Source organism: Meleagris gallopavo, chromosome 14 (assembly GCF_905368555.1).
Source record: "Meleagris gallopavo chromosome 14, MGAL_WU_HG_1.1, whole genome shotgun sequence".
In the NCBI taxonomy this organism is placed as follows: domain Eukaryota; kingdom Metazoa; phylum Chordata; class Aves; order Galliformes; family Phasianidae; genus Meleagris; species Meleagris gallopavo.
The window spans coordinates 19,593,628-19,608,193 of NC_139417.1; the positions used below are offsets into that span (position 1 = coordinate 19,593,628).

A 14,566-nucleotide genomic window follows, 5' to 3' on the forward strand; every position below is an offset into this window, starting at 1 on the left:
TCAGTGCTGGAAGTGTTCAAGATTAGGCTGGATAGGTGTTTGGGCAACCTGATCTAGTAGGAGCGGGAGGAAGATTGGAACTAAATGGTCTTTGTGGTCCCCCTTCCAGCTCATCCATTTCATGATTAAAAACAAAACACAACCAAAAAAGCTACACAAAAAAAACAAAAACAAAAACAACCACAAACCACACACAAAACCCAGGCCTCACTTAGGAAAAAAAATACAGTTTTTGCTTCATTTTATCTTTAAACAATCCTTCTTGCTTTTGTGAACAAGGTTTGGGCTGTTTCACCTCAATAGTCAAGAACAACAGATGTCAAAAAGGAAGTTACAACATCATGATGCTACTTTTGCCAGCTATGGCTCAAAACATTTTTTTGGGTACTATAGACAATAAATACCTATAAGTATCTTCTGGATAGGTTTTTTGTACATAGTCCTGCAATTCCATCTGTGCCTTCTCCTGGAATTTTTCTATTTGGGTTGAACTGTTCAGACCAGGGTGATCTAAAGAAACAAAACATTTCTATATGTCGATTGTTTCCCTCTACATTGCAAAGTACACGTGCTTACATGATTTAAACACTGTATTGTGATTTTTATCATGATAGTTGAATAAATTTAAACCATTCAATTGAACATTTGCTTCCTGGCTGCACAAGTGGCATACTCACTTTCCTCTCCATTGCAGGCTGTATCCACAAGAAAGCAGAAAAAGATTCATCTTGTAGTTATATACCAGGCAATGACATTCCCAGATTATGTTCCTAAAACTCTGTTTTGTAAAACATATTTTTGTCTGTAATTTTAATTATCTACGCAGATTGAGTAAAATCTATTTTTTTCTTGACAGATTGACTTCTTGATCTTGAAACTATATCATGTTTTAATTCCACTTGGCTCTGTACCTCAAAGAGGGTCACATGATCAGAAAAACTGGAAACATCACAGATTTGACTGTGCCCCAATATTTTCGCTACTGTGTGCAAAGAAATGGGACAGAACCATTTCAAATTTGAAAAGTTGCTTGCTCCTCAGACTTGCATAAAAGCCCTAATAAATCTAAATCTAATAATACAATCTACAGAAAATTTTCAAAAGCAATTTCAGGACACTGATATCTTCTAATTAAACTGAACTTTTATTACAAAGAGAAAAATAATATCAAAGCAAAAAACAAAAACAGCCATCAAACAAAAACAATAACAGAAACACTAACAAAAAAAAAAAGCAGCCTGCTAACAAGATAATCATTTTCTTGGTACTTTGTTAAGAAGTGATAAATTATTTACTTGAATTCAAGGTATTTACGATTCAGGGCAAGACCTTGCTTTTCACTCAGTCTGTCAAGCAGTTTTAAAATAACCTTCCAGCACCCTAGGAACGTTTCTTTCCCCGTGCTGAAGAAACTGTCAGCTCTCCTTTCTTTAATATTCTACCTTGTAATTCCAGAAAATGTGTAGCATCTTCTTTAAGGAAATTCTCACCTCATAAATACTATTGATCATGCTTTATATATCTGCTATCATTTTGGTAACAGACAGAAGACAGCCGGTTTGCATTTAAATTCTGGAGATTTGGTAGAGGCCCCATATATAAAATATAGCAGTACTTCTATTCATATTACACCATTCCTCTTACAAGCGCCTTAAAAATATTAACACTGACGTCAATTTCTTCCTGTCATTTTCAGAATGTATTTTCTTCTGATCCTTCCTGCTATTTGCTTCACTAATATTGCTCGATAACTTATTACTTATCAGCTGAAGATAACTGATAGTCTAGTCTCCGAAGCTGGGTTTACAAGAAATTCTTGATAGACTGGAGCTGTAAATAACACAAATTTGTTGGTCCAGAATTATTTTTAAAATATATATATTGTTTGTGATAAACCATTCTGGATCACTCATTTTATACACAATTTAACAAAACAGTTTCATCTCAAGACATTAGCCTCATAAAACATTCCTACAACATTAACATATGAATGCTTATTATTTAAGCAAATACTGTTACTAAATTCCTTACCGGGGCTAAATAGGACTATAGCTTTAAGGTATGCATATTCATATCCATCAATATCAATCTTGGCCATGCTGTTACAGAACTCCTGAAGTTTCCAGATGTGTTCCATGACTTGCTTTATTCTGTCTCCAGAAAGCTTATCTACAAAAAGATAATTTTTTTTAATGTGAGCTCAAGTACATCTGATATATTAAGCAGCATTCTTTTCATTAAACAAGTGACATATCAAAGTATTTTGTGTCATTTTGTTCCACTCACAAAGAAGCAAAATTGCTTCTGTCAGGTTCTTGGCAATACCAGGCAAAGCATTCACAGGTAGGCCAACAGTCAAGAAGAGTTGAACTCACCCAACTGGTGAAGGGGATCTCTGGCTATGCAGCACTCCTTGTCAGGAAGCAGCTTAGGTCCAAGGGATGTTCTTCCCTCAGTGGCTTGCCCTCGCAAGAGCCCAGTGTGGATCCACTCTGGGTCCACCCCTTCTGGTCATGTGGAGAGCACAGATGCACGCGCTTTGCCTTTGCTCCCTGGGCCAACTACACCCTTTCACCAGTGCTCAATCACCAGTTCAAGTCCAGACCTAACTGTTTCCCTACACATTTGGTATTTTAAAACCACTTAACATCTAAGTATAGCAGCTTTCCCCCCCTCCCCGTCATGATCCAGAGGAAAAATTCTGCCACCAACTAGAAAAGGTTTTGTGAGAAATGTTATTCAAAGTCCACTTGGAACCCTGTAACTAAACATACGTAAAAATCACATAGTGAACACGTACCTTCCTGTATGCTGTTCTGAAGATGGTTGACAATAGCAGCTAGGATAGTTGACAGACTCATCACTTGCGCACACTGTGCCAGGCCTAAGGTAAACAGCTCATTCCAGCAGGCACGCACAAGGCCTGTATTACACTCCTGGCTATGAACAACACAAAATTAGCAGAAGCTAGTTTTCATATCAGGTTGGTATTACTCTCTGTTTATAATATATCAACTATAACAATCAGTAACAAGGGTTAACGCATTTCAACCACCTTACTAAAACAGCTTATATTATTTTACAAGTATTCCAAAAAGCAAAAAGTAGTAATAGAGCAACTACATGAAACCATACAGGTTATCTGTAAAATGGTGCTCACCAATTCTTCACCAAGATTTATTTCTACAAATTAAATCCTTGCTTTTGATTCAGCTTTAGCTTCTGTAAAAGCAGTAACATCAGATATTGTAGTTATCCCTTCCTCTGCCATCATCTATATTACTAACTTTTCAAAAAGGAAAACACTGCATAGCCTTCACACATTTTAAAGAATTCAGTAACAATTAAACAATTCACTCATTTAAAAATTCAAAATAGTTCAAAAGCGTTAAGGTCAATGCTTTAATTAATTAGAAAGCAAACCAACAGTAGAATGCCTATTTACCCAAGTGCTTGAAATGCAGGTATGGATCTAGCCCAGTGCATAGATAAGAAAAGTAGCCGTGATGCTGACTCACAGATGTAGTGTACGTTAAGATACTCCGGCATTGGACTGGGCATTGTCAGCTGCAAAATGTAAAGTACAATATGTACAGTTAAAGTAGAAAATAATTTTTATTATCAATGAAGTAACCACTGAAAACATTCAAGCTAGTCTCATTGTCTGTCATAAGCAATTGTTTGACAAGATACTGTCAGAGTTAAACTTCACTAAATAAGTCATTACTACTTGGAAGGAATGCAAAACGAGGACCGGAGATAGAAATAACATGAGAGCTCAAATGTTTCATTCTGAATTGCTTTAATTTTCATGTAATAACAAATCTAACATTGTGGTACTATGAAATTATTTTCTAAGACTTTTTGAAAGTAAAATAAAACTTAAAATAGGAAAATTGAAGAATATGAATCTACAAAACACCATTAATCATAACCCGTTTATTCCTATTAAACTACGTTAGATACTATTATTTCAGTAATGATCTTTGTAACTGTTTAAACAGTGCAATCTGATAACAATGATTGTAATTGTTTCTCCCACAATTTTCATCAATGTGTTCTTGTTTGATTAGTGTAATTGAAGCAGTCTAAAAAGGCACTGCAATCTCTAGTTACACACAGAAATCTTTTAAATAAAAGTTCCACATTACCTAGAACTATAAATGAACTAAGCAAGTCAGTACTATATGTACGATATATAAAGTGATTATCAACCATAGCAGAAAGTGAAATAAGTGTTAAGAAAAAAAAACATTTATACATTTTACATAGATCATGCAAGAGCAAAAACAGTATTAGATTCTTTCAAATGCCAGTTGTTATTCTAGATTGCTACATTTAATTTTGCTAAAGAAGACTCATATTTTGGATTATGCCTTCAATGGTTTAGTAAGATATGTCAAGAAATATACCTTAAACGTAACATGTGTATCTGTAAGTAAGGGTCCTTCCACTTCAATAATTGGTGTTGACTGATCTCTACTAATTACGTGAATATTCCCTCCTCCTGTAGGATCCATTCCATCTGCCAAGTTAGGAGCTGCTGTACCATCTGTGGTATTGAGTGCTTTGGCCAAAGTATCAAATGCCCTGCAATAAAGAGTGACAGTGAAAGTGTTTCCTCACACTCTCAGAAGTTTTTAAAGAAGCCATTAAATAAAACCCAATGAGGCATTCCCACTCAGAAGTTAACATAAATGGGAAATGTTTACCCTAAGACATGAGGCCAGATTTTTCATAAAGCCTGGTTCTTTTGTACTGTTTAGACATTACACTGGGAATGCCCAATACACAACCAATTAAAAAAGTCTCCCTGTAAGGAAATGAACTTTCTACTGCATTGTGAATCATACTTTAAACTAGTGTTTGTACTAGTAAATGGGATTTTTCCACTCACCATTCACTACCCACTTCTTTTCACCATGGAAGTTTGTAATAGATTATGAGAATCCTCACAAACACCACGTGCAGCCCGCAGAACATCCTGTAGACTCTGTCATTACTAACCAATTTCTTGAAACAGTGAATACTGAGATTCCCACCTCAAAAACATCTCAATTTCCTTCTCCTGAGGACAGTGCCTTAGAAATCTTATGACAGTAATATAAGAAAGACTAGTTCCTGTACTTTATACTCAAACTGTTGCTGGGCCATTGCAGAAATAAGGCTGTGTAAATTTTTTTTTTTTTTTTTTTTTTTTAAATGATGACTGAGCTTAGGTCTGGATTCAGAATTTTATGCTCCCCTTAAATACTAAGGGATAGTAAAATGGTATTTCATAGTGTTGTTTTGCCACTATTTTTATTGAGAAGTTGGGGGAATTCTTTTTTTTTTAAGCAGAAAAAGATGACTACAAGGTTAAAAAAAAATCAGAAGCTGCAGTGGCAAGTATTTTAAGGTATCAGTTAATAACAGACTTAAGAGCTTAAAGTAAAGCACCTCTAAAAAGTCTATTTGAGAAATATTGGACAGTTGTAAGGCCAAGTATTTTTCTTATTTCACTGTACTGCCAACTTACATTTTCCTTCAAAAACAACAACAACAAATAAGAATTAAAACAACAACAACAACAAAAAAAAAAACAATACATTACCCCATCCCTAGAATCTCAAGAGTGTGTTGTTTTTCCTCATTTAATAAAGTATTCAAATTTCTTCTAAACATTAAATTTAAAAAATGTTTATCCATCTTACTTTAACCATACTTATCCTATTTTAACCAACTGGTATTTTGGCAGTACAATATCACAGCAAAATCATACACATTCCCAAGGAAAAGAGTTAAGGGCAACAAGCACTTCACAGGAGAAGCTTCCATATAACAAGCCTATCAAATAAAGTAGTATCAAAGTATTACTATTCTCAGTGTTTCTGAAAGCCACAAGCCAGTCACTTATTCAAGCACTGAAAGAAGCTGCCCACAGAAGTGGTGAAATCCTCATCCCTTGAAATATTTAACAGATGTATGGATGCAACGCTAAAGGACATGGTTTAGTGAAGAGACCTGGTAGGTGAGATTGATACATGGACTCATCGAAGACCTTTTCTGTTCTATAATTCAATTCTATTCTTATTTTTCTTAGTATGAAACCTGCTTTAGCCTCAGACCACTATCGTTATAACACGTCACAGTTCTTCACAAGCAGACTACAGGCTGAGACAACAGGCAAGTCCAGATTTCCAAAGAATTGTTTTTTGTATTTCACAATACTGGGCAATCTCTACTGTGTTTGGTATCACAACACCAAATTACTTCAATGAATGAGCGTAAGTATGCACTATACAAAATAGAAAATGCTAAATTAAGATGCATACCGTGAAATTTCACTGGCGGATTGCTCTTCTTGTTGAATTTCAGAAGTATCTCCATTATTTAGTGAGTCACTGAGATTAGCAAGAGATGTTACAACATTTGCTAGTGTTCCTAAAGCACCCTGGCTTGTCTCAGCCTAAAAAGGAAGAACCATAGAATCATATTAGTGGATCAGAATTACAGGTACTACATCATACTTTTTGGTGGTGTTTTTTTGTTTGGTTTTTTTTTTTTTTTTTACATTTTTAAATCTGTATTCTTTTTACTCTTATGTACTTCTCCATTTCTTGATTGCCTACAGTGGTTCACACATGATTGTCAATGACCTTTAAATCCTAAATCACATCTTCAGTTGACATATTGTACAGAGAACTAGTTATGTTGTAAATAAGCGTGAAAAGAAATGTCTCTGTTGATGAACTTATTTTATCTGCATTTCTACAGATTTTCAGACTTATCCCAACCTTCTCCTCTCAAGTGCAAGAATGATTCATGTTTGTGTACATAGCTAAAACAGTTTGTACATATCAGTATGTTCAGAACTTAACTGAAAGAATTCATACCTTAGAGTCAGCAGCTAGGAGGATGGTACCATCATCCCTGATCAGAGGCTGTTGAATATTCACAAGCATTCCTGGATCAAGAAGACCTGCAGACCTGTTGAAAACCACAAGCCATGTGACAGTTAACGGTACCTACACAATGCATAGGAAGAATATGTAACAGCACATCAGAATAAAAGAGTACCAGTTTCATGAAATTGTAAATTTTAAAACTAACAATTTATTCATTGAAGCATCAGTATTTCTGAAATAGTTTCCAAAAAGCAGCTTGAAACACAGGAATACATTTCCCTTTCCTGTGCAAAAGTAGTGACAGCTTTCTAAACAGATATTCTCCTCGTTTGTTTTTGAAATTGGTTTATTCTGTTTTATGAAAACTCTTAAGAAGCCACTTAACAGATCTAAAGTAAAGCTTCTAAGGCGTAATTGTGCATTCCAAGTTAGATAATGGACAGCAGTAAATAAAGTTGAGTCAATGAGATTTATTTCACATTACAAAAAAGTTGCATAATCAAAGTTTATTTAAAAACCTCTGCTGTCTTCTGCTGCTTTCTGACCATGCATCATTACTCTCTAATCTATTTAAAGGACACAGTGTAAAGTCTCTGTAACCAGTAAGTATGATTTACAGCCACAACACTCCTGGCCTGCGTAACCCAATATAAATGAGTGATGCATGGCAAGGTTCAGGCCTTGTGGAACTGATAGCTTAAAGAGTCTGACACTAACATTGCAAACTACTACAGGAAGCAAATTATCATGCCTTCTGCTAATCTGAGTCCTACATAAATAAAAGGATCACACAATGTAATATTGCTTATAGGAGGGTAAAGCATCTGCAGCACAAGGAAATCTTGAGGTAGCAGATGTGTCTACAAGCAGTACTTTTGAACAAAACGACCAGCAAATGAGAAAAACCTCAAAAACAGTTCAGAGAATTTGTGGCCTAAGATTCCTAATTGTTGCGTCATTTATCCAAAAAATATGCCTGAGTAAAACTCATACATACACGCTGAATTTTGAGATCTTATATGTATATAAGATATAATACATATATATATATTCATATTCACATATATATATATATATATATTCATATTCACATATATATATATATATAATTCATATTCACATATATATATATATATAATTCATATTCACATATATATATATATATATATATATATATATATATATATATATATATTCACACATACTAACTGGAGCAACAGCTTTCAAAACGTGGTATATTATACTGAGTTCTATTTTATTCAGGAAAAAAAAATTCTGCCTCTATTTATTGTGATATTATACCATACTCATGTATTTTCACCAACATGGAGAAAACTGAGAACATAAAAACCATATAGGAATATCATAGTATTGTGGAAAGTTCACAGAATCATAGAATCCTTAGAGTTGGAAGGGACTCTTAAAGGTCATCAAATCCAACCAACACCCCCACAACGAACAGGGACATTTTCAGTTATATCAAATTGCTTAGAACTTGGTCCAGCCTGATCTTGAATGTCACAAATGTCTGGGGATCCACCACCTTCATGGTCAATCTGTTTTAATGTGTCACTGCCCTTGCTGTAAAAACCTTCCTCCTTATATCCAATCTAAATCTTCAATATAGCAACAGGAAATTGCAGGTTTACAGTCTGTTTACAGTCTTTTGGGATCTGAATCATCTGTCACTGTAGGCTCTTTACTACTGTTTTCAGGAAGGGGAAGACTCAACTCAAGTCTGCTATTTGTGGATCTGATTTCAGAGAAGTGCACACCTGAATCCATTGCACTGGTAGATCTCCATGTTTTTGACTTGCATTTCACATCTTTGTCCTGCTTGTGCTTTGATATGAGCTACAGCTCCTAACTTAAAGCCATCTAACTTACACAAAGACATCGACGATAAACAGGAGATACTAGGCTGGTCTTGGTAACAGAAAAACAAAACTGGAACTCTTTCATTGGCCAATGCTTTAGAATGTAGGGGGGAAAAAAGAACATAGCTGTGCCTGCAATGCACAAATAACCTTAAACACATGTTTTATATTGACTTACCGTGCCCCATCTTTATCTGCAACAAATGTTGGAGTTGCTATTAGAGGGCTTCGTAGGTCTTTTCTAATATATATTTTTTCAGTGGAAGCTGCACAGTTGGTTGGTTTTTCACGTTGCACATCAAAAGGCTTTCTTTCACTTTGAACCGCTATATGAAGATATAAGCATGGAGATTTGAAAGAAAATCATTCAAATGAATATTACTAAAAAACTAAAACTGAAATAGTAATATTTCTGTTTAAATAACTACAGTGGTGAGTTAGGTCAGCATGAAACTGAAATTTAATATGAAGACCGAAGAAACACTTCCAATTTTGCTGTACTTGTGTCTAAGTAAATTTTAACTGACAAAGGTACAGAATGATCATTTAAGTTTCCTGAACTGGAGGCAAAGCTTGGCTTTTCACAGGTATTTAGGAGACAAAACATTCTGCAATGTACATTAGGAAAAAAGAAACAAACCAGGGGGGAGGGGATTCTTATTCCAGATAAAGCTACACACAAATATAAGACTCAGTCTTACTCTGGACAAGTAGAAACAGTATGAGTTAGCTCCAGAATTTTTCTGTTATACAAGAAACGCAGCTTACTTCCCTGGAGCACGTCTCTCTGCATGATGCGCAATTCACTCATTCATTCATTCAGGCCAGTTAGGGAGCAGCATTCTAAAACTAACCTTTTCAGAACTTAGAAATGTTTCCAGTTGCAAACTGGAAGAAAATAAGTTTATTCTCCAATATGCCAAAAAAGAACTTCAACTCTTTTAAAAGAAGGGACATGAGAAGTGCTTCTTTATAATACTAAGGTATAATTGTTAAGCAGATTACAGAAATTTGTTTGGAATCTAAGTCACTAATTTTTATAAATTCATCTATAGTGTGGCATAACATTTGACCATGTCAATTTTTCATCTGAAGATGAAATGCAAATGAAACAATACTACTATGTATTCATTGTACAAATCAATCATACAGTGGTTACTGCTCTACAAGATTTAACATCACAAACAGAAAATTTAATCCTACTGTATAGGCTTTTTCAATGTAACACTAAAATACATGGATATGTTTCTTTTTATCCTTGTAAACAGCAAGCTATTTATTTGTTCATCTTGTTTTTACTAATACTGCTAGTGTGAGGAAAATTTAGGGGCTTAGTAAGCAGATGAATCTATTTTCTAGGCTTGGTGGATACATAGGTATTGATCAGAAACCTGAACCAGTACACAGCAAAATCAGTATGCATACATCCTAACAACACTGGGATGAAAAGGGTTTCTCTTTTGGAAATGCAGCAGTTTCTTCATCACAGATGTCACACCTCATATTCAGTGTGTGCATAGCCCTCTGGATTTCTAAAGTGTAAATACAACAAAGATCTCCTCATCTACAAAATGAAATTCTGCCTCCTTTATAACTCAGTGGCTGGAATTTATCTTGATTATATCAGAGTAGAAAGAAGAATAAATATTTATTGCTTCACCTTAAATTCTCCTTAAATTTATCAGAGAAAAACAAGATAACAGGCTTCATGAAGTGCTGGACTGTAGAAGCAGAAGGTGCTAAAAATTGGAATTAGAATGCATTGAAAGAGTTATTTGGATTCTAGCACTGGAACTGTAGTTAAGTATTGCATACAAACAGGAAAACAGGCTTAAAAATGACCAAACTAATATTTAAAAAAAAAAAAGACAAATACTTCCCATTTCTGGGTAAAAAGAAAAATAAACCTGCAAAAAAACCGTTCTGTACATGCAATATTAGACTCAGATTTACATCCATCTTTATTAAAGTATTTTATACTACACACATATGCTGCATTTGTAACATGCATACTAAGATGCATAACTAACTAGACTGCTCTAGGAGCACAAGTAAGCCAAGATATATATATAAAAATAACTATTGCACATTAAACATAAACAGCAACGAAAGAAAGGTGAGATAGATGGATATCAAAAGTTCTATTTCCTTCAATCAACATAGACTGAAATGAAAACATTAAAAACCAATAGTAGTCCACATATTTTTTAGTTGATAGGCACACTCTCACATTAGGTAATTAACACTCACATTCCATTTTCATGCCCATCTCTAGACATTTCTTAAGCCTACAGAACTGGCAGCGATTCCGATGGTGTTTATTGATGATACAGTCTTGGTTGCTACGACAACTGTAGGTCAGATTCTTCCTCACACTCCTTTTAAAGAAACCCTTGCATCCCTCACAACTGACAGCACCATAGTGACGACCTAGGAAACATATATATTGTCATCAGAAGGAAATAACTCCCATTTTAACATAAAAATAATTATCTTAGGGACCCTTATTTTGTATTCTTGTTATCATTTTGGACTGCAGAAAGTATTATTAAAGCCTTACAGGATGTTTCTTTATCATCTTTTGTCAGGTCTTTTAAGTGGGAAAGTGGAGAGAAGGCGGCTAAGCCTTTATTTGAATAAGAGGCCTCTGAAATAGTAGTTCCCACTTTATCTGCTGCTACAGCATATAAAGGAGCTACATAAAGGATAGCACATGCCTGAAGTTACATTAAAAGAGCACACATGCTAATCATTTAAGAAAATGGAGATAAGTAATTTCAGAATAAAATCTGAAATTCAATGTTCAGTCAAAACTCCTGTGCATATTAATTCTGATATTGTTTTAATTACACGAGCACTTTTATAAAATGCTTCCTTAGTTAATGTTGAAATTTTTTCTAGTAGATTGCTTGTTACTGAATGGATCCGAAACACACCGAGGACTCGCTTGATCTCTACTTGCCTCTTTCTTTAATAGTAAAAAACCAAAATCTACCAAGAAGTCCTGTGTTTGTCAGTGATCTCTAAGAAGCATTTTTTCCTTGAAGCAGGTAGACTTTTCTAGGCAACATTAACTGCAAGGCTGCCCACAGCTCTGGGGAACACGACTTAATTCTTCAAATGTTTTCAGTTACTAGGAGCTATGCAACTGTTATTTCCTCTTTCAGCACATGCCAATTTATCATTTACTCCACTTTAATTACAAATTAATATTCTTCCGAGCTGAGCTGTACTACTCTGTGCATATAGTTATAAGTGTATAACATCTCTTTCCACTTTACATTCACTTGCTTCTGCCATCAGCATGGTTATAATCATTTAAAACTACATGAAACCTCCTCCCTTCTTTCACCCTAGTAATCTTTCCACTCAGTTTCCTGAACGTTGCTTTCTATGCTTCCTTACCTGATGCTTTATCACCACAGACCACGCAATATTCTACTACCTGGGCCCGCTGAACATCAGCTTTTCCCAGCAAACGTTCCACCGAAGCAGAGTCTGTCACTATCTGAGTGAAAATTCCAAAACAAAAAGAGGTAACTAGGCAGTATTTTCTGCTGAAAGCAAGGAGCTTTGCCTAGGGTTGGTGTATCAACAGGCAAGAGGCAGCCAAAGGTGAAGACAAGTATGACAGATGTGGAATGAAATTAAGTAGTATAAAATAAAAGTTAATGAGCATTTTTACTGTCAACGGCAAGAATATTAGAGCAGCCAAAGCAAAACATGAATCCCAAACTGCACTCCCAGCTTCGTTCAATAGAACTTCCCTCACTTGTACAGTCAGCAGTATGCTTCCTTTCTTGCGAACTACTGTCAAACAACTACTATATTTTACCCAAAGATGGTTGTACTCCACACACCCTTCCCAGACATCCTCACATTAGCTAGTACGTATACATGGTTTGGAGGACACAGTCTGAAACAGATTAATTATAAAAAACAGTCTGGCTTCTGAAGACCTTGGATCCCAAAACTTCAGTTGAAAACATTCAACTCACCACAGAAAAATTAAAGCAAAACAAAACTCACTTGGTAACAACTGGTGCAACATTATAAAATAAGTTTTCAAGGACTGTTGACACAATTTGTCAAAAAAATTGGTTTAGAAAAAAAAAAAGATACTGTTCACTGTAAAATACTCTCTTATTCTAATAGTAGAAATAGGAACCAGTCACCAGCTTGTATTTATTCATTTTATTTTTTTTTAAAGGTGGCTAGGAAAAAATCTCAAATTTCACTGGGAATGGATTATTGCTTATATAATCTGTTTTGCAGAGTTCCTATTGATATGGACAATGTTCAAGGCCCACAAACGTAACAGAGGCTGTGAGCCAGCAGAGTGCCTTTGCAGCCACAAAGGCCAATGGTATCCTAAGATGCATTAAAGAGTCTGATCAACCAGGGCGAGGGAGGTGATCTTTTCCCTCACCTTTGCCCTGGTGAGGTCACATCTGGAGTAGTGTCTCCACTTCTGGGCTCCTCAAATCAAGGCAGTTATAGACTGGCTGGCTAAAGTACAGTGGAGGTTACAAAGATTATGAAGGGCCTGGAACATCTCTCTTAAGAGGAAAGGCTGGGAGACCTGGGATGTGTTCAGCTTGGAGTAGAGAAGGCTGAGAGAGGACCTTATCAATGCTTATAAGTATCTAAAGAGTGGTGAGCTCAAGTGGACGGGGCCAAGCTCTTTTTAGTAGTGCACAGCCAAGGGCACTGGACACCAGTTGAAACGCAGGAGGTTCCATATGAACAGGAGAATGACAGAGCACTGGAACAAGCTGTCCAGAGAGATGAAGGAGTCTCTTTCTCTGGAGATATCCAAAACTCGCCTGGATACTTTCTTTTGCAACCTGCTCTTGGGAACCTTCTTTAGCAGAAAGGTTGGACTTACAATGAAATAAATGTTGTCTTTGCGTAACAAAAAGATGTAATGACTGCAAAAGGGTTCAAAGAAGCACCATGGAGCTCTGATACAAGGTACATTTCTGCTTGCAGAAATGAAGACCTTGATTTTTTGAGTAATGTAAGGAGATGTACCAGTACAAACTGGTTCTGTAGTATGAATGATAGCCAGAGGGGAAGGTTAACTATGAGAGGTTATCGCAGCATACCATAATAAGTAAATACCAAACAAGAAAGGGAGGACAATATAGAGGAGTCACCCAAGCAGTAAAGTAAATAGGGACCAGACATCTGCTGAGGAAATTAGAAGCACTGGATAGGTTGTAAACCCTGGAGTCCTCAACCAACAAGGAAACAGGGGAGGGAATTTGCACCAGGGAGCGGGAAATATAAACTGTCCCTTCTCTCTACTCCTTGCATCCTTTCATCCTTGCAGTCACCTGCTATTGCAAAAGGGTGAAATAATTTGTGATTCAAAGCAAATTCTGCCTGAGTCTGGAATACTGAACACAAGCATTTCTCACAGACTAGATGGTCTCTAGAGGCCTTTTCTAACCCCTACAATTCTGTGATTCTGTGACAGCTTCTGCACTGAAGAACATCAATCCCAATACCATGACAATGCACTGTGAGCCTATGTTTGCCCAGGTAAGCTCTATCACTGCACATCTGTAAATCTTTACTAGATCTGAAATCTTGGCACCCCTCACAAGCACCAGCTTAATTATTTGTGTATGCTTTCTCATAATTGGAATTTCAGTGAGAGGTAATGAATACAATCGAATGCATGAGAAACATGAAGACAGCACGATTTAGGACTGACTACCGTAGCCTACAATTGTTATCATCTAATCCATGTTATAAAGTTATTGCAATTCCTGATGTCTTAAAGGAATTCTACAT

General features: G+C 35.8%; 1 protein-coding gene across 7 annotated transcripts in view; it reads right to left on the reverse strand.

Moving 5' to 3' along the window:
- Nucleotides 1-14,566, reverse strand: part of NR2C2 (nuclear receptor subfamily 2 group C member 2) — a 37,464-nt gene that overhangs the window by 10,852 nt on the left and 12,046 nt on the right. For 6 of the 7 annotated variants that reach the window (XR_014886310.1, XM_085235700.1, XM_085235698.1 and 3 more), the window contains 10 exons: nt 12,170-12,272; nt 11,015-11,194; nt 8,943-9,090; nt 6,876-6,969; nt 6,315-6,448; nt 4,413-4,590; nt 3,446-3,567; nt 2,801-2,940; nt 2,032-2,169; nt 405-510 (listed from right to left, as the gene is read on the reverse strand). Coding sequence is in view for 6 of the 7 variants with exons in the window: in XM_085235700.1 (XP_085091826.1) it covers nt 405-510; nt 2,032-2,169; nt 2,801-2,940; nt 3,446-3,567; nt 4,413-4,590; nt 6,315-6,448; nt 6,876-6,969; nt 8,943-9,090; nt 11,015-11,194; nt 12,170-12,272 (1,343 nt within the window). In the remaining variant the exon portion in view is untranslated. Of the gene's footprint in view, nt 1-404; nt 511-1,123; nt 1,831-2,031; nt 2,170-2,800; nt 2,941-3,445; nt 3,568-4,412; nt 4,591-6,314; nt 6,449-6,875; nt 6,970-8,942; nt 9,091-11,014; nt 11,195-12,169; nt 12,273-14,566 lie in introns of those variants that run through there. The other variant, XM_085235701.1, reaches the window with a different exon arrangement.